Source organism: Phyllopteryx taeniolatus, chromosome 1 (genome assembly GCF_024500385.1).
Source record: "Phyllopteryx taeniolatus isolate TA_2022b chromosome 1, UOR_Ptae_1.2, whole genome shotgun sequence".
Lineage (NCBI taxonomy): Eukaryota > Metazoa > Chordata > Actinopteri > Syngnathiformes > Syngnathidae > Phyllopteryx > Phyllopteryx taeniolatus.
In genome coordinates, this window is record NC_084502.1 from 2,555,690 (window position 1) to 2,576,921 (window position 21,232).

Here is a 21,232-nt window from a genome sequence, read left to right on the forward strand (position 1 = left end):
TCAAATTCTTGGCAATTCTTGACACAACAACGAAAGGCAGCTGGATGCTCACTTGGACTGGTGTGGATTTTGGGTAAGCACAAAAAGACATTGTCAGACACAGAAATAATGACAGAATTCATTACTGAAGTGGATAAAAAGGGGACAAGACAGCTCAAATTAAGCAAATCTCTCAGTTTTTCTTAATTTAGTTCGTCAAAATCGAAATTTCATTTTATTTTACTTTTGTATTTTTTTGTTGTTTTGAATGAAAAGGACGTTTTGTATTTGAGTATCCCCGACCTCGACCACCCAAAGGACATGCCAGCTCACTGCCTGTCAATAAATACTTCCTCACTGGGGAACACTGGGTCTTTGAAAATTAAAGACTACAGTCTAGATCAGCTTAATGTGAAAAAAAAATCCTTGACTCACGCCATACAAATCAAAATGCTGCAACTTAAAGATCACAAATAATTACAGGCAAACTCAACAAATTACTATTGCTGGCTGACATTTTCTTTCAGTTCTGCTTTCATATCAAACATTTTACACACTGTAATTGTCTGTTGCAGACACAAAAATGAGAGAGGCAACAGAGAGCACATAGCAGAGCACCCCAAATAGCAGAGTGAATCGTAAAAAAAAAATATATATAAATAAATAAATAACATTTTTAAAAAATAACATCCATAAATTCATGAAAAGGGAAGGAGGGTTGACCGAAACAGCAATTAAAATAGAACTACTGTACACTGAAATTATCTTTTCTTGATCTATCTTCACATCAAACATTCCCAGATATGACTGGAGCAAGAGGGAACAGGGATTTGTATGTTGTCCTTTTAAATCGCTACCTAGCTTTACCATTTCAGGTGGGGAACATAACAAACAAGTTGAATTTAATGATCCCAAATGGGAAATTGTAAAAAACGTAGACGTAACATAACATTTCATATTAAATGCTGTTTTGCACAGTAAAGGTTGCACACAGCACAGAGGGTCACGCTTAACTCATTCACTGCCAGCCTTCCCAGTTAACATGGATATTCGACTTCTAAAGCCGTCATTGGCAGTGAATGTGTTAAGTGTCTTACAGAGAAACGCTTGGACGTATTACATATTCATGCAGTCAAATGTGCAACCACACAGAGTACAGATAGAATAACGTGACCTTTAAAGGCAATTTTCAATTAAAAATTGAAAGGCGAAAGAGGGAGATCTAAACTGAGGACATGAGGAAAACAAAGAGTTGACAGGGGACCTCCATGGGCGTGTGCGAATTTGGCCTATAGAGGGAATGACAACATGTTAACCAGAGGTGCTCACAGGCCTCATCTAAATGTGTAACCATTCAATGTCATTAAGGCTGGTGAGCTATGCATGCTTGTGTGTACATGCACGTATATGCTGGATGGTCAACAAGTGAGTATTATTTATAAAGAGTTTCTTTACCATTATGAAAAGTGGAGTTGCTGCAAACAAACTGAATAGCTAACTTCTTAATCGTTTTTCTAGAAAATGCTTGGTATATAACACTAATCTAATACAGTGGTGGCTTGAGATACAACTGACACAATTTATTAGTTTTGCGAGATACAAGCCTTCCTTTGGCTGATTTGACTTGCAAGCAAAAACTTGAGATCGGAGCAATGTATGGTGGCACTGAAGTCAACTCATTTCAGAACAAGCAGCAGTTTGGCAGATAGTAAACAACTCTTCAAAAAAAAAAAAAAAAAAAAAAAGGGGCTTCAACATTGTTTATTGCCACTCCCAGTTGAAGCTTACTGTCAAACTAAAAATAAGATTATTTGTTTTAAAAAGAACCACATACTGTAATTAAAACCCACTCGCCTAATGGGAAAAGCCATAGACAGATTAACGATTATCATCGATATCACCAAAGTGTGCACACCAGAAGGAGCAGCACAATGTCCATAGAATTGAAGCAAAAAAAAAAAAAAAAAAAGATTGTTAAATTTCGTCATGATTGTCTGAACCCAAACTTGCGAGAATGTAAAACCATTATGTAGACAACCCGCAGTTCTGCTAGTTATTGCAGACTACACGGGGAGCCCGCTATCGTGATTTCCGGGTTTGGTCATGTGACCTTTGCAATGCAAGCGTGAGGGCACTTGTTACGTTAATTTCAGTCGACAGCAGAGGGCGATATTGCCCAACATTGCTGCCCCCTGGGATCGATGAAAATGTATTCATTTATCTGTTTAATTCTTATTCCACAAACACAGTATCAATCGTATATACCGTATAAATCGTTTACCGTGTTTAGCCTAGTGGGGGCACATATAACATATTGTTGCCCAAACATTTTTGTGTTTCCGACCTCTTTAAAGTACTTCCGCCTTAGACCACACCTTTTGCATTGACTTTGTTTTGGAGACACGTGGTGACACACAGGATGGTAAGAAAAGATACTAAGTCACAATTTTTGTGTTCAACATACTGTAATACAAGTGTGGAACTAGTTGACACGTTAACTCAACACAGGATGGAACACTTGCGTTATTCTTTGGTCGCTACGGTAAGTGGATGCACCTACCTTCTTCTGCAGGACATTGACCTTCCTCTCCTTGACATCTAACATATCCTTCATGTCTCTGATTTCTCCCGTTAGAGTGCTTTTTTCATCAGTTAGGTCTTGAAGTTGCTTGTTCTTCTTTGTCAGGAACTGCTCTTTTTCTTCCAAACGCACCCTTAGAGCATCTACCTAAAATTGTCACCAAAAAAAAAAAGGAAATAAGGTCACACAGTTTACATGTAGTACCCTATGGCATTGTAAGACATAAGCAGAACGTTGAGGATCGAGAAAACTTGAGCTCAATATAAAATGGGAGCTTGTGCAATATTTTTTGAGCCCAGGTGGCCCACATGGAGTAAGTGGTGAAACTGACATGTTTCACTTAGATTTACTTGTTGACTTTTGAAAGTAGTACACGTTCAGCTTTGTGCCAGCGAAGTAAAATCGTGCGTGAGTGTGCAAAGTATGATCATGAGCAGAGCTGCCAAAGCTCTTACTGTCTACACACTTAACACACACACACGCACACGCAGACAACTCACTAACGTCCCTTTAGGACATATATCAATGTTCTTCTTTACCGCCTGCTGTGAGGAACCCACACACACATAAAAACTTCTCTGGCTGTCATGAATATGATAAGCATCTCTCTGCTGTGACTCATCACCAAATTATATTACCAGCATCTCTTGGACCATTTCAAGAGATGAAACTCCATGTTTGTTTATTGTGCTTAATCCAAATTATTATTATTTTATTTTTTTAACTCCGTCATTATTACGCACGGTCTCGAGCATAATTTCTTGGATTGCTCAAGATTGATGTAAACACATCTTTAAGTATTTAAGAAGCTTTTTTTTTTTTTGGAGTTTTTAAAAAAGTTCCACATACAGATGAGGAAAAACTGAAAACAAATGCCTGCAGACTAATTAGTAAGTAATGTGTACATGCTTTTGTTTTTTTTGTTTTTTTTTTTTGTTTTTTTTTTAGGAAAAACTGTTTATCCATATTTAAAAAAATAACTTGGTCCATTTTGCATTTATTATATCTTCAAAACCCTATTGTCATTTATTTATCATTTCTTTTTGGGGGGGAGGGGTTGGTAGAAAAAAGAGGTCAGTACACAGGCCTTAGCCACACAGTGGTTGCCTCTCAAGAAAGTAGCATTAGTAGCAGGGCAGGACCCGCCGGTGTAAGATGGTGCGGCACGTCTTATTGCGCAGACAAGCAGAGCCAGACAACTGAGCCAAGTTCTGCCCTGCTGCTGCTGCTGCACTCGTGCGCACACACAACCACTCTCGCAAACCAGGTGACACCGCTAATCCCTGCGCCTTTGCTAACATTAGCGCATTCACATCAATGCGCGCTGAACTCCGGGTTCTGCAACATGAGTGCAAAGAGCCCCGCTAGCCTCCAATTCCACCTGGAAAGGAGCAATTTAGCAAGAATGTTCTAGAGAGGCTGAACAGGAAATCCCCACTCTCACCTGCACTGGCCCACTAAGCTGGGATAGTACAATAAGGACACCCTGCTAATACCCTCTAAAAGCACTGACCGCTGCCAGACAGAAAACTGGAAAAAAGGGAAACTGAGATGAGGAAAGAGAGCTCAAAAGATCCCAGTGAGTTAAAACAGAAGGCGAGATTAGCAAAAAATAAATGTGAAATCACCGATGTATCACTCCACTATAGAATGAACAACAATGAAAGACTTCTTAGCTACACCCTCACTGGGCCTGGTTTCTGCAAATAATATACAGTAGTAGTCTTTGTCTGCTAACAGCTAAATGGTTACAAAGATGAACTGCACAGTATTATTATAATTTACAAACCGAAACAGTACTGGCTGATAAATGTTAAATGAACTGATGAACAGCAAATATATCTGACCATTAAAATTCATTCAGTTTTCGTCAGGATTCTGTGGTTGCACAATGCGTACTGATTGGAATCTTTGGTATTACTTGAGAAAACATCTACAGTATGTATGCTTGCCACATGCACACACAAAAAAAAGCACATATATGAAAGGTTAAATTGACATCCACTTGAGCCGACTTCCTCTTTCTTTCAAAGATAGCGAAAAGTGTATTCTGGAAACTGGTTAGCAAAGTGAAAGCAGAGGCTCAAAGAAAACATCTTCTCTGTTTGTCCACACCTCCCTTTTTCCTACCTCACATTTCATCATAAAAGTTTTTCTGGCAGCAAAATCTGTAAAGGTATCAGGCCCAAAGTGGGCTCCGGACCGCAATAAACATCCCAGGGACCATATGAGTCGACCACAGTCAAGACGGCAGAACCAGAAACGACGGAAGGACCGAGTCCAGTGGACACTTAGGCAGCTTACGTAGCAACTGCCGCATTCCCACGAGGATACATATTCATTGTGGGAATCTAGTCAAGGCAGTGGTCTGAAAAATTTTCCTAATACACCGCAAATATCCTGATGTAACATTTTAATCGTCTGTGACCTTCAAATGAGTGTAAAATGATACGACACAATATCGACAGTGGATATGAAATGGCAACACCCCCTGTAAAATTTCAGGTTTTATGATAGAAAAAAAAGTCATCCCAAGATAAAACACGTTGTTACTTTTTCCATTTTAAATGTGAAAAGAGGCCTGTTCAAACAAACTGGAATCATTTACGGGAGGAAATAAAAGTAAAAAAAATAAAATAAAAAAATAAAAAAACTTTGGTTGCATAATACTTTTTTTAACCTTTAGATTGCATTGCAGCATTCAATCTTCTGGAGATTAATGGGCAATATATTTTCTACCCTACTGAAACGCTCAATATTATATAGTTCTTAGAATTCATTCAGATCTGGGTTACGGCTGGGTCATTCCGCAACTTTAATCTCGAATTCTTTGGTTGATTTGCGATGATCCATAAATAATTTTGTGAATTTTATTAAACCACACGACCAAGACATTTTTCTCTTTGCTTTTGGAAAACTTTATAAATGTTTTTTTTTGTGTAATTCCGATGGGCTTGTGTTAAGACCAGGGGTCACCAACATGGTGCCCACGGGCCCCCAAAGACCCCATCAGTAGCCCGCAGGCCTGATTTTAAAATAGCTCACCAGTGATGGGAAAATGTAACATGATCAGTGATCAGTGTCTTCACATAAAGGAATACTAATTAATACATATGATTAAGAATAATTTTAGCAAATTTGTTATTTCAGAAGTGTGGATCAAACTGTTTGCCTTTCACATTTCTCAGTACCTAAGAAGTACCTCTCACTTTCAAAAAAGTTGACGACCTCTGCATTGGAATATAAAATGGACAAGGGAAAAAAAAAACAGATTGTAACCCCGTCACACACACACAAAAGTCATAATTCGAAAATAAATTGTTTTACGTCGAGACATGAAATTCAGTCATGGTCTATTGTAAAAATCGACGGATTTATGGCACAGAGGAAGAAAGTAGTACCAAGCTGTCACTGTGCGCACTCTCCCTCCATCATCATGACCACTTACAGCATTGACAGACACATGGGACGCAAGCATACAAAGAAAGAGCTCCCACTCCTTAACTGATAGTGTTCTTTCTATGAATATTCATCCTTGTCATCAAGTTTGCAGAAAATGAATTGTCAGCTCCTCATTTTGTCTTCTCATGATTCGTCCTACCCTTAATTTAGTTTCATCTCACCAAGCATAAGATGCAAATGTATACCAAAGCTGTGTATGACTGATGAAATACTCCACATCCAGCTTGTGTCAATGTTTGTTTTTCACATTGGGGTTCACGGAGTATTAGTGTAAGAACTTAAGAACCACTGAACCATACAGAATAGGGTTTATGCCACGGACGGGCGGGACTTTTGAAAAAATATTTGTGTCACCACAAGTACTTCGGGGGGCCACAAATCACCATGGCGTCAGGGTTCGATTTTTGTAAACGCTATCTGCCAGTCAACGCAACGGCATGCTCCCAAAGTAAGATGAAACGGCTCAAGTTTCAGCAAATAAAAAGCACTGCTGTCCATCATTAATGTGTGCTTATGTCTGTTTTTTGTTTTGTTTTTTGAAATAAATGTGCCTTTGTGTGAGGCTTCTCTAGTCTTTGCCCGTGTGAACGGCAGCCACACAGCACTCGGCACCACTGAGCGAAGCATTGGCCGAGCAATATGAAGAGCGACAAGGAGAGCTTTTACGATTGTGTGAACATTGTGCAAACGAAATATATTGCGACACGTTGCCTATTCGATTTTGGAGCTTGTGAGTCCAACCTGGCCGGGTGCCGTCCTGCTCTCTGTCCCTAATCAAGTGGCCGGCCTCAAAAACAAAAACGGCTTGCTACTTCTTTCATCACGAAAGAAGGAAGAAAAAAAACAAGACAATGTTGTGTTGATGTAGTTTGCTTTGCTTATAGAGGTTAGTAAAATGTCAATGTTTGTGTCGTCTCGTAATGTGGACTCAAGAATTGAGTGGGCTCTAGTGAGCTAACATGAATAGCTATGCTAGCTACGTCCATGTTGAACACACATTGAAATTTTCTGTGCGCCTTGAGTGAATTGTGTATAATACAGTCATTTGGCGTAGAGATCAACGGAGCGGAAGAGGCTGGGCGGGATCAGTCCTTAAAACCGCAAGTGCGTGGCATAACCCCCGTGGGTTCATGTTCACTTGCATATTCATGTCAACACCCCCCAAACACCCGACAAGAGTTAAAAGTCAGCAATTCCTTCAAGTAACTGTTTCATGTCAAACCCAGTGTGCTGAATTGGAGCGAGAAGAAAAACAGTTTTTGCTTATTTGGTTTTACGGCGCAGAAGAAAGAGAGTGAAAAACTCTACTCCACAGTGAGAGAACATCTGCGGGGCTGTATCATTGGCTTCTTTTTATGTTTGCAAGTTTATTTGTGTGCACGGATTACAATTTGCGGTTAAGTGGTAAAGTAAAACGGTGTGACCCTGAAGTGAGACAAACTTTGAAAGAAAAGACACCATGTGTTGTTTCTGGCTGTCTCAGCGGCCTCAATTCTGATAGCAGAACGAGCCAGGCCATTGTTAGTGTGCATGTGTGTGTTTCATTGATCTTCAGTGTGTTTAGACAACGGAGAGGTTCCACAAAAGGACACACATGGGATACATCATCACAAAGATGACGTTGTATATCTGACATATGAGGTGGACAATATCAGAATGCACATTTTGTACATTTATCTGCACATTTTCATGCATATTAGCGATCCCTTTAGCACATATTCACCTTGATCCCTGAAAAACACATTAAAGATCCCATCCCTGTAATGACCTCCATAACTCCACTTTATGGTTTTTCCACATGGCCTCTACGGGGGCTTTATTTTGGACCTTTCTGTGTTTGTTCTGAGGAGCCCAAACGCATTACTGCTTACACTGCAACCCAACCCACACGAGCCAAAGAACCAGGGCCTGAGAATGGTAACCATAGTTGGTTAGTTTCGGATGAGGCCGACTCAACCACCTTAAAGTTATCTTTCTTGATCTCTGTTCACATGCAGCCTCTTTTTTCCCCCTCCTTTTTGGAGTGGGAGGTTCTCCACTTCCGTTCGAACACAAATGCAGAAAACGCATATATAGCCCCTACACAGCTGGATTATCATCATCAACTGACGTCGATGAGTTCACACAATCGTCAGAATTCTTACTGATCACGTCATAGATTGATTGTTGCACAATTGTCAAAAGAAAAAAATATGTACCAGCATTACCGGTAACCTTTCATTTCTCAGTGACTCTCCGTACTGTATTTTATGTTTTTATGTTATATTAAGTCTTTTCTGTCAAATGGCCGTCTGTTGTCATACTACCGGAGAAAAAAATTCCTTGTGTTTTTGACATGCTTGGCAAATTAGGATGATTCTGATTCTGAAGATGCCAATCCCAAGTAATTTTCAATCCCAACCTATTTGACTGCGCCTGTACACACAGTAATATTTGTAAGTTTATAAATGTATGCATATATACTGCCCCATGCCCCATTTTAAGGAAATCATCCATCTGATTTCGATAATTACTTCATTCTCAGTCCGTTCAGACAATAGCTAAAAACAGTGGAGGATGGAAAGCAAGCGAATAGGGAAGAAGAAAATGAGACAGTGAAAGAGAGAAAGAGAGCGAGAGGGGCTCGCTCCAGGGTGGCGAATAGCCAGGCTGAAACCACAAACATCTTCTATGCCTCACTAACCACTTTAACAATCAATCAGGTAAAAGAACAAGGAAGGTTCAAGTAAAATAATCCAGTCTGAGGGGGCTACAGCACTCTATTTCATTGCATCTCTCACTGAGCAAAGTTCACACACTTACATACGATCACAAAATTATTCTCTTACTTCTTCTTTATAACAATTGCATGCTGCTTTTTTCTGTGCACATGCCCACTGGTGACAGGGTGCAAAGGACAGCAGTGTTACATTCAAATTCATCTGAATAATCTCCAGGGCTCTTGCATTCGATGCATGGGTCACAGGGAAGGAATTTGTGCAAAAAAAAGAAATAAAAATATCATCATCATCATAAGATCTGCAATCATCTTGTTTTATAAGTGTTATGCACTTTTCTTGCGCTGTTGAAATATGCAAGAGGCTTTGTGTCCGGTCACCTGATCTGAGGAGTACAGTTTCAACCATGCGTGGTCATAATCGCTGCAGGAAGGACACGTACACCTGTATTAAGGCTAACTTTCCACAGACAGAGAGCAAGTCCTTGCACCCGTGCTCACTCTCAACATTTCCTACAGTTTCACTTATCTGAAGATAAATTCAAACAACGCCATGTGCAAGCTGTCCTCAGAATTGACCGACAAATTCATCCACTGCTTTTAGATACAGTCCTGCTTCTCGGATTGCCGCTGCAATGTCCTGCGAGCCGTTGTGCGCCAACTGTCAGTCACATGAACCACAACTGGCAAAGTTACTAACTAGAGGAATTCAGGGCAATACTTGGCCCCAAATGCCCTAAATAGCTTTACTCATCCTGGGGTTTGCCCACTTACATGCGGAAACCCAAGACTTTCTCAAGCAAGGGAAAATGCTACTTCAATGGCAGGAGAAAACCTCTGGAAACCGGACGGAGATGAGGGCAGAGCAATCGTGGGTGGATTTTGTATGTTTGTGCTTAACAGCGTGCGCGTTTGGTGATACGATCAGAGCCGATTACATGTCATAGGAGTCTAAGCACCCACCATCAGACGCATTAGAATCAATTGAACGTCACCACCTCAGTTTGGACCCGCACACTGACTGGGATGCTGATCATATACAAAACAAGCCACTGATTGAAAAAGTATTGCAACACACCTCAATCAATTACTTCATCAGTTAGCGGAAGGGATATGCAGTACCTCTTCGTTCAAAAAACAAAACAAATGCTCCAACTTAGTAGGAACAGTTTGAGTTTCCCCTTTTCATCCATTTAATAGATTAGTCGACTGACCGATGCATCCTGATCTCAACCCCATCAAATAATTGTGCGATGTAGCGGACATAAACTTAAATGTCAGGACATCGACTGAATGTATCCAAATGCTTGCCCTGATCATTACCAACTTCTGACAAAATGCCAGGAAGTGTGCCTCGAGTGTGAATTCTTAAAATGTGTTGGCATCACAATATGAATGGATTCCGTGGAGTATTTGCATTGTGTCTACACTGTCAGCTGGGGGCGGGGGAGGCGGGTATAAATGCTCTCACAGAACCACCCACTGAAATCCAAACCACCCACTGAAACCAGTCCCTATAAGTATGATGTATTCACGACAAGAGCCAAAATTCCTTTCGCATGTATGGACAATTAGGCCTAATTTTGGCCCAAATTGCTTCCTGTAATGATGAGTGGACAAAGTTAGCAGGCCACTCTCAACTGGGGAAACACAGAGAGATCTAAAGTATCAGTTCCAAGTCTTGAGCGTGATGGAGAAAAATGTTAAATGCTCCCGGCCTTCGCATAAAAACCATCGCTGTACATACAACATGCCGCCATCGCTCATAGCGCAGATAAAAATCATTACTGCCATAAAGTTTGGGAACTTCAAAGATGGCCTCCTCTTGTAGCCATTCAACAATTTAATCTTGAGCAGCCTAATTGTGAGAATGTGTGTCTGTACATGTATTTCTTTGCACCTGTGCTTACATGTAAACTAACCTCTGTCTGGAGCGTATTGGCACGTTGCTCCTTGGCGCTGAGGGACTCCTTCAGCACCTCGATGTGTTGCTTGCAGTCGGAGTTCTGATTGGTTAGTGTTTCCAATTTGGTCTGCAGGGCCTGCATCTCAGACTCCTTCCTGTTCAGCTCTTGCTTCAGCTGCTCTATCTGGTAATCGCACACACACAAAAATATTTGGTTCGTCATTCTTGAGTGCACCAATGAAAAGGATGACATACAACGCATGCAAACAACAGCGACACGGCTGCTCTCAATCACGCACACAACAAATTCTCACCAACTTCCAGACCCAGTAGTAAAGCGACCCAAAAAAAATGTCGTGTGAATTTGACACACCACCAAGAAGAGTTTTGTAAACATGTATGCCATGTTTGAATGAATTTAAAACAAAACAAACAAAAAATAAAACTACGCCAAACTCAGTGGACCTGTGCACATTCGCGGTTCGGCTCCCATGGATTCACCTATTTGCAGATTTATTTATTTGTTTGTTTGTTTTGACTAAAGATGACATTGCACTTTATACATGGAGCAAAATAATCCTATAGTTGTATCGCAAAGCCAAGTGTACTGTGACCATAACAGTATTTGTTTCGAAAGATGATAATGTTTTCTCCCAGTCTTAACTTAATATGGCAAAACTTTAGGTCGAGAGTCAGAACACATTATGAAGCATTCTGGGAAACACAATGTTCTAAGAGTGGTTACATAAAGCAGTAGCTACAGAGGGAAGGAAAACACTCTTCAAGAGAACCCTTTCTGTGCTGAGGCGAGCTCTGTGTCGAAGATTGTCATCTGACTTCTGGTGCCAAAAAAGAAAAAAAAAATGGCTAAATGTTGATGTGGCCTGCTGCTACAAAGACACAGACAGACCAAACGAGGTTTTCTGGTTAGGCTCTCCAAAGCCACTTTATCGAGCGCACAGAATAATTATGTCGCATTTGCGCTCTCTAAAGTAAAAAATAAAAAATAAACTAGTCACCACCACACAACAGTTTAAGGAACCAATTCTATGGGGGTGTCGGTCTGTGTGTCTGACTGGCTGCATGAAGAAAGATAAAAGATGGCATTATGAAATCAAAAACGGCCAGGTAACATGAGCCCAAGCCATCTTGGAAACACAGCTAATGACTTTGATAGGGTATGTTTTGTTTTTTTGTTGTTTTTTTCTTTTTTATTTCCTACAGGTTTCATATGCAGGAACAAAACATGCGTGTCATTGGATATATTAAAATTAAGGCTCAGGGGCCACATACAAAATATTTTAGAAACGCAAATTTTAAGCATAATTGGATATACACACACAGGGATAAATATATGAACAATTATTATTCTTTAAATATTCACTAATGAGGAGCTCCCTCACCACGTTCATTCGATTACTTTTTAAATGGCTCTCTTCTTGTGAGTTGCATTGTTTGGAGCTGAGCTTTCAGGTACTTTACAGGTATGAGCATGAATCAAAGAGAGGAATAGAGTAACACATACCAAACAGGAATCACTCGATTGGACAAACAGAACTATCAATTGTGGGCCCAAGCGTCATCACGCCAAACACACTTAGCATGCATTGGAGCCATGCGCATCACAGGTTCTTAGACAAGTCTTCGTTGTAGCGTGCAACGCTCCGGACATGCAGGTGTCGTCTTTAAGACATTCTACCTTGGTCTTCATGAATTTAGAATGGTTCTTGTAGACCTCCACCTGTTTGAACTCATCCTGCCTGTTGTCAGGATGTAGCAGGCCGCTGGTCTTTAACATCTGGACCTCATCTTCCAAGTCTCGGATGTTTCTCTCCAATGAAGAGATCTTTGTGTCCTGCACCAGCAACAGCAGGTACATTTAACTTTCATAAGAGATTGTCTGTCTTACATGTCAGTAATTAAAGAACAATTTCCTTTCAAGCCGTCAGTCTTTTCAGCCACACGCTCATGCACAAAACTAAAAGGGAGGTTTGTGCACAAAGTTCTTGATCTTGACTACCATACACTGTTGCAAAATTGAAAGCTTTGGTTGCTTGATTTTAAACGAAGCCATAGAAAAGATAGAACTGTTACCAAGTAGAAATTTGGGAAAATCCAACCTATTACAGAGTAGGCAACAACAAACAAGGCTAATTTGAGATTTGATGCAAAAGACCATAAAACAAACACCAACACCATAGGCTCGCTATATATTGACGTCTGAGTAGGGGACAGGAAACATCAAGGCTGGCAACCAAGTATGGCTGAGGGAATGGAAGCTTCTGGCATGAACAGGTTCCGGGATTGTTTAGCTGCATCTGTTAATGCATACGTTGAATGCTAAACCTTGGACGAGAGGAGACCGGGAATGGAATAAATGCAAGCAGATTGCATGATGCCATCAGCACACTCCACAGGCAACATGGAAGCATCTGACCTCTATTACTATCTCTGACATCAGCCCTGACCAGAACACGGTGCTGCAAATACTCGCCAAAACGACGCAGACACCGTGCAAATCTCCACACACTGACGCAAAAAAAGGTTGAGGTTTAGTTTCCTCTTGAATGTTCAGATATGACATTGAGTATATATAATACTACTAAAGCTGATACGATTAATCAAATAATTTGAACAATTCAATTACAAAAAAAGTCAAAGCAAAATCTCTGCCTCGAAGCTTTGAAGCGACCGTTTCTCCACAGGGACTAACGTTACTGCAGACTAATGCGCCACGCCGTACAGAAATAAGTTGGCACTACGGCGGGGAGCAAAGAGTGCACGAAAAAACAGAACATCCAAAGTTGTTTACGTTTACAAAATAAGATAAAAGTGCAATGTGTCTTCGGCAAAGCGGAACCAATTAACCAACGTTACGCAACAGCATGATTACGATTGCAAATACAAGGTATCGATGTCAACTAATTGAATATTGATTACCGCCGCTAGTCAGAACGTGTTGCAATCCCCCTGCAAGTGGTCGAGAACAAACACAGCCGCTGGTGTACTTCCAATCGCTTTAACAAACAAAACATAATAAGCATGTTTATACACGGGCCGTTATCGTCCACTCAACACTTAACAGCCATGCACGAAACTGAGTTCACGACAGAGAACTCTGCCCTCTCATCGTCTGACGCCCATGTCACTCACCAGGCCAGGCCACCCCTTTTAAAGCCGCTCACACTAAAAGTCACAGATATTACACACGTTGTGTACACACAACGTGAGGATGGCAACCCCAAGTTGACAAAAACAACACCTCCACCTCACATGCACATTTTGTTGTTCAATCATGCAAAATAAATTTTCCAATGGGATAATCGATAGAATAATCAATTGTAAAAATATTTGATACTACAGCCTCTCTCTGTAAAATAACCTGTTGAAGGTTGCCTGTTGCATTTCCAGAAGAGTGGCTCAAGAGCAAACACATACAAAGAAAGAAGGCAAAGCCCGAGAAAATACAGAGGCACATCAAATCCTTAAGCTCGAGATGAAAACAGAAAGATCAAGGAATGAGCACTCATCACTGTACCTGCCAGATAATGTCAGGATCAAAACAGAAAGGAGGTGCGCTGTTCTGTAATCACAAAGGGAAAATTCCAACTGCACGTTACTGACTTATTACAGACAACAACAACAGACAGCGTTATTCAGCAACGTTGTCGTTATTTATCGGTCTTTGTGTCACTTCCACTTCATTCATTCAAAAATCTAATGTAAACGAACTGTTGGCATGCCAGCTGTGCATATAATGTGCATTTTTTTGTCACTAGGCAGACATACTGGATCACCAAGGGTGCATAAAAAGTCACAGGGGGGGTTGTAAAAAAAACTGTCGGGTGGGTGTGCGGTTTTGCACACCTCCACATATGGAGGAGTCTGCAAATTTGTTTCACAGCGCGAATGACTTCAAAGGGTTGAGCTGTGAGTGAAAGCTTCCATATGTGGCATTTGAAACTAATTGAACTTGTATAAATAACTTTGCATGGACGAGTAATAAGATTGGGCATAAATCTTACTACTTTTCCCTGCCTGCGTTTATGACTCTGAAGTGGCCACTCCTTCTCACATTACAGCAGAGCTCATCAATAATTTAAGTTATTGTTAGAGGTGATCCGCAAACTACAATAGCTGCCCGTGTGTTGCTGGGGTGGGAAATAAAAATAAAATAAAAAGAGCAGCACAGTAACGTTTTGTCATCGTTTCAGAACAGCATTTTTAGTTTTACGCGCAAATCGGAAGTATTGCAGAACCACACTCGAGGCGTTGCGTTGTATGAAGTCCTACCTTCATATCAATGACAGTCTGCAGTGCCCTGGACTTAGCTGCGTCCGCCTGCTGGTTGCGCCGATGGAGCTCTTGAGGCGGAACCCGATAGAAATATGCTTGGCGGCTCATCATCTTTAGTGCTCCTGAATGGCTACAGCTCCAGGCAATTAATAGGAAGCTTTTCAACATTGGTCCATGAAAGAAAGTATAATTTTCTTCTTGAAGCAACTTCCTGGTTGATTAGATGGAAGATGTATTTTTTTTTTTCCCAGCAGGTGCTCTTACCTCTTTATGTTGATCTCTCTGAGTCAGTCCTACCACAGATTGGAGACAAGTTCATATAACCTATGTACTGTTTAATACTCTCACCACTTGACTCAGTCTGTTTTCAAGACTTTCCTAAAGCTGTTTGACACGTTAACGCTGCTGCAGCAACACTGTCTGCCCGCGCATGCGCTTAACTTCCCCCATCAATAATTCATGATAGCTTTTACTTATAACTACCCCTACGCAACTATTTATAGTAAGTTAATAGATGAAGGGGAATTAGAGGGATCATTTAGGAGGTTTCCCTAATGAAGTTACTGAAAGCAAATGTTTTGAAAGCGTTAACTACTTACATGTGTTATTTTCTGGGTAAATAACAGACTAGAAGTGCAATGACAAAAGTCTCAAAAGTCATTTCGTTGGCGCTAAATTGTCACCGTTCAGCATGAGTCCATCCAGCCATCTACATATGTTGTAGTCATCTTATCCTGATCGGGATCATGGAACAAAAACACAAAGTCCACATCCAGCACTTCACTCCCTGTTCAGTAGTCTATTATTGCATATGTACATACAACAAGCTCAACAGCTTTTCCACCACATGGAGAAAAAAAATGTCACAGGCAATTGATCCTGAGAAGCAAGCACAAGCAGTGAAAAGATGCGTTCAAAATTGCATCTGGCAGATTTCTGACACAAAACATGAAGCAATATTGCATTTCACTCCAATTACCTCGAGCACCTGCTATTGGATATTTTTCCAAATCAACCGGATTCTGGCTCGGACATGAAAGCCAGCGAAAGATTGTGACTGGGGTCAGAAAGTCACATGGATGTTTAATCTCATTTGATATCAGAAAATAATCCACGGGAATTCATACAAGACTGATTGCTGCACTTTGAAATTGTAACAATTTGGGAGTACGCACAAATCAGACCTTTTGACTCCAACTTTGTCAGCCTTATTATTGATGCCAACAACCACTCGAAATCAATATGTTTCTTGTGTAGACATATCCTTGAGAGTTAAAAAAAAAAAAGTAAGAAAGAAAAGACAGTTGAGATGTGGTAAAGCGGTCAAGGGAAACCTCAATGTACAGTACTGTGGTGGACTGAGACGAGCTGGAATCTTCTGAAGTTCTTCCAATGAAATTAGAGGAGACGAGCCTTATCCTCTTGTCCTATTCACTTGTGCATAAGCGGGGATTACTCCTCTAAGAGCATGTCTGTTGCTGCCCACTGACCATGAGTGGACTATTGTGTCACTCTGTGTTGATTCACATTTAAAAATGACTGTGGCCCTTTTATAGTGTGCAATTCAACTTTTCCTTGACAAATATTTTACAGCAATGATGTGGCCCCCAGTGGAGAATTTGTATTATTCAAGACAGAGAAGCATCAAACATTGTCAACTCGGCTCCATGTGTCAGAACAGCTAACACATGGAATTAATAGGATCAAAAGGTAACACAATAGCAATAAATTGCAGGCATCCTGAGAGACGGACACGGTCACAAAGTTCAATTCTCGCCCGGAGGCGACGGTGTCATAGGCACCACGCAGAACATGCGGAGAACTGATTCATCAGTCACATTCCCACCCTTTCTCCATCCGAGAGAGGAAAGGGCAGAGAAAAAGCAAACACACACATACATGTGGAAATGGGTCTGCCTATCATCTCAGACAATTTAGTCACAATTTCATTTCAACGTTTCAGCTGCGTATACACTCTACTCCATTGGGTTGGGAGACAAAACGGATACGCTGGCAAAGAAAATGGAAATGCTGCTATTTAAACCAAATGTACATTCACAAATGTGCTTCAAAGAACATTGCACGAGTGAAAAAAATAAGTCAGCATTGGAGCAATGGGGAGGTTTAATACTGACGAAAGCAAAAACAGATACAACAATTATGCTTATTTGACCCACTGGATCAATACAACGGCACCAGAACAGCTCATCCAGAATGAGACGTTTTAAACAAAGGGTTTTTTTTTTTTCTTTAGGTTTTCTGTTTTTAGATTCCTTCTTGACTGTGTCAAACCTGCACTTAAATGCCATAAAATAGATCTCCAAGTTGAAACGAGTGTGTGTGTGTGTGTGTGTGTGTGTGTGTGTGTGTGTGTGCGCGTCTGCATGTGTGCAAACCTTTAGCAACAGGTCAGGGCTGGGCTGGAACAGAGCAGCGGTGTTGCTGTTGTTATTGGGCCTACTGGGAACAAGCGGCTGGGGAGAGTCGATTACAACGTGTGCGCGGGCGCGTGCGTGTGTGAGACTGTGAGATCACACACAAAGCGACACTTGCAGGCAAGCCTGATAGAACACTGCCACTTAGTGGTTACTGCTAGTACTGCAAAAATGTTTTTGTTTTGTTTTTGCTAACTTTTTATACTAACTACTAGAAAGAATAATAAATGGAACAACACAATGCAGTTTGGAAGCCGAATAGATTGTGAATCAACTTCATCAGCTGTGGAAACGAGAGGTAATTAGCAAGACAACGCTATAAAGGAATGGAATTCATGGTGGTGACCACAGATCGTAGCCTTTCTGGCTTATTTTGATTTATTAGATTTTTATTTTGTCACTTTTGCATTTTGCCACTGCTCTCACCCCTAGAGGTGCGACATCTGGGTCATCATGTCTCGTTCCATCCATCAACGGTTCAATTCTCATTCCAGACCTGAATGGGATGGGGATTTTGATTTCCATTCAGCATTCTTATATTACTTTGTCCTCAACGCATTCCACTACGTCATGAATAAAGATTTTCAACCGGAATATCTCATTTATTGAGATTCGTGATGTGCTGTTTGAGTGTTCCCTTTATTTATTTTTTGGGAGCTGTCAGTGATTCCCAACCAGTGTAACGTAGCACTCTCATGTGTCATGAGAGAATATCAGGGGTGCTGCAGTGAGTTATCCAATTTCACTTCATGGGTCTGAAAATTATTATTGATTGACAACAAATGTATCTATGATGAATAGTGACAGGAAGAACAATGCAATGTTTTTCCAATTAGATGGCAGTAGATGCAATAAACTTGCATGCAACTTAGATGCAACTTATAACTATATTATATTTTCCATCAGTGGAGTTGGAATACTAAATGATGATTAGGTTAACCAGTCCTGCTTATTTACTGTCGCTCTTCGATTCCACAAAACACAGAAAATAGAACCTGTGTTTGGGTTTGTGCATATCGGAAAGTCTGACAGGGGACACAAAATAGGAACAAAAGAGCCCCATTGCACGCGGCATCCCTTTGAAAGCAAAAAACAGCAAGTGAATGATGGCCTGTGCTCTTTATCCACACAAACTCCTCATGAGCATACCATCCAGACATAAACACAGACTGATGGTTCAAGTGACTACACATCTGGTGAAGATCTCCAAGACCTGAATGCTACTAGCAAGTCTCATGGAATTACAAAGCAGATTTCCAATTTATGCTGACCTTTAAATAGCACAACTACTTGAAAATAAGTCCCCTAAAACTACCGGTGCCCTAAAAACTATCAGTATGTGTCCATCAGAAAATGGGGAAAAAAAAGAAAAAAGAAAAAAAAAGGGGCTCATGCATATTAACTAAGGTGAGAATTGTGCTTCATTCCATTCCAACATAGCATCACCCGTAAAAAATAGAGCAAAAGAAAGTCTACACATGTTAAGCATTTAGTATCTTAGCTGAAGCTAGACAAGCAGGGTCATTTCAAAAGAGCTTAATGGGTGCGCTAATGGAAGGCAGTTGTGCCGACTTCCTTCGGAGCTAATCAAAATATGGAAGAGGAGCGCAGCACTACCGTAACAGCCATCAAAGTCCAAGTGTGAGGCCAAATTGCCACTCCGATAAGTCAACACAGGCAAGAGGCCTTGACAGGAAAAAGGTTACCTCACAGTTAAACACATGCAAAGAAATCTTTTGATTAATTAGCGGTTAACCCTCACATTTGACTTTTTGAATTCTTCACTGACCACAAAATGATCAAAGTGCAAACTAAAGTATCAGACTACCTGATTGAATTGACACTTTTTTTTTTTTTTTTTTTTTTTTTAAATCAAGATTATGCAATTCTTAAAAGTGCCTTGGAGAGGATGCTTTGTGAAGTAATGAATTAAGTGAAACATTTTTTGAGGAAAATAACATGGCCCCAATCATTTCCTCCACTGTGTAGAATGTGATTACTGTGCTGGATGACTTTTTTGAGTAGAGTGGAACCCCCACTGTTTGCGGGACATATATATATATTTTTTTTTACCTGAAAAATTTCTTTAATATGCGGGAATATATCGTCAATAAACGTTTTCAATGAAAAACGGGGGTTGGCCCGTCGCAAAAAAATAAAAAATCAAACAAAAAAAAAAACAAAAAAAAAAAGAAGAGTGAATAGGTGAACTGCGGGAGTCGACTGTATACCCATTGTTGCTACATCAATATTTTTTTGTTATAGGAGAAACCAAGGTCTTTTTAAGACATTTCTTAAAAAACAATATCTTTATGCAATGAGCCATGCAAATGCATACAATTATCCTCCACTAACACAAAAAACTAAACTATTTAGTAAAAACACTTGGAGCATACTATCCATCCATCCATCCATTTTCTGAGCCGCTTCTCCTCACTAGGGTCGCGGGCGTGCTGCAGCCTATCCCAGCTATCAACGGGCAGGAGGCGGGGTACACCCTGAACTGGTTGCCAGCCAATCGCAGGGCACATATAAATAAACAACCGTTCGCACTCACATTCACACCTACGGGCAATTTAGAGTCTTCAATCAACCTACCACGCATGTTTTTGGGATGTGGAGGAAACCGGAGTGCCCGGAGAAAACCCACACAGGCAGGGGGAGAACATGAGCTAACAAAAATAAACTAGGCAAGCAAACTATTTGTTGTCCTTATGCTTATGAAATACATGGAAACACACACACACACACACAAACTACATCATCCCATCTTACCCTCAAAAAGCCAAGTTTGAGTTTTTCCCCTGCTTACAGCGCATGCAAAACAAGTTAAAAATAGAATACTACAGCATGTGTGTGTGTGTGTGTGTATGTGTGTGCGCGCGCGGGCGTGTGAACAAGTACTTACCTATTACGCACACATGCACAGGAATTATTGCATTGTGAGGCCCACAATTGCCAGAGACACCCAACAAGGGTGGATCGTCCATGCCCAAGTCCAGAGGGGGTGTGGCCTTGGTAGAAACGCTAAACCGACCGACTCCAGATGTGCGCCCGTGATGTTCACATTCACCGACACACACAATTACTTGGTGCAGCAGACACACAACACAAGGGCAAAAACTAAATCAACGTGGTACAAAAAAGAGTAAGTGTACACACACGCACACACGCAGGTAGGGAAATTAAGAGCTAAGAAGATTTTGGAGTTAAAAATAAACAAAGCAGGAGCCAGACGGCCAAAGCAGTGTGCCACCAATCCACCTGGCCTGCTTGGATAACAACATGCATATTCCCGCAGCAAACTACATTTCCATTTCTCGATCAACGGATGTAGCTCTCTAACATGTATAACCAAATAGGAATTGCTTTTACAGCTGCCACATGAGCATGTGCATCTCCAAGAACATGCGGTACTGTTAAAACACACACACACACACACACACACACAATCAGCGTGAACACAGACTTGTTAATCTGGCCCACATGAGTTGATTTCTGCTTCCACAAATAAAATAATACAGGTGCAGGAAACATGCATAAACAATTAAGAGGGATGTCTGTAGGCATGCCTTGGATGTCATACAGGCGTTTCCAACAAAGTGATGATTTCGAGGAAAAATCTAGTAGTGGCTATCAAATGTCTACACACCCCTGTTTGTTCAAATTAAATGGCAGGTTTTTGTGATATACAAAAATGAGATCAAGATAAATTGTTTCCAAACTTTTCCCACCATCAATTCAGCTTATAGAACCTGTATAACTTAATTTTGGGGGGGGGGGGAATCTTTTAGAAAGGGGAAGTAAAAATAAGCAACTGAGCTGATGTGGTTGCACAAGTGTGCACACCCTCTTAT

At 40.8% G+C, this 21,232-nt stretch overlaps 1 protein-coding gene across 1 annotated transcript in view; it reads right to left on the reverse strand.

Annotated features, from left to right (window-relative positions):
* Positions 1–21,232, reverse strand: part of LOC133489445 (ERC protein 2-like) — a 138,971-nt gene that overhangs the window by 110,293 nt on the left and 7,446 nt on the right. Inside the window, 3 exon segments of the mRNA XM_061798565.1 lie at positions 2,540–2,707; positions 10,661–10,828; positions 12,344–12,499. Coding sequence (XP_061654549.1) covers positions 2,540–2,707; positions 10,661–10,828; positions 12,344–12,499 — 492 coding nt within the window.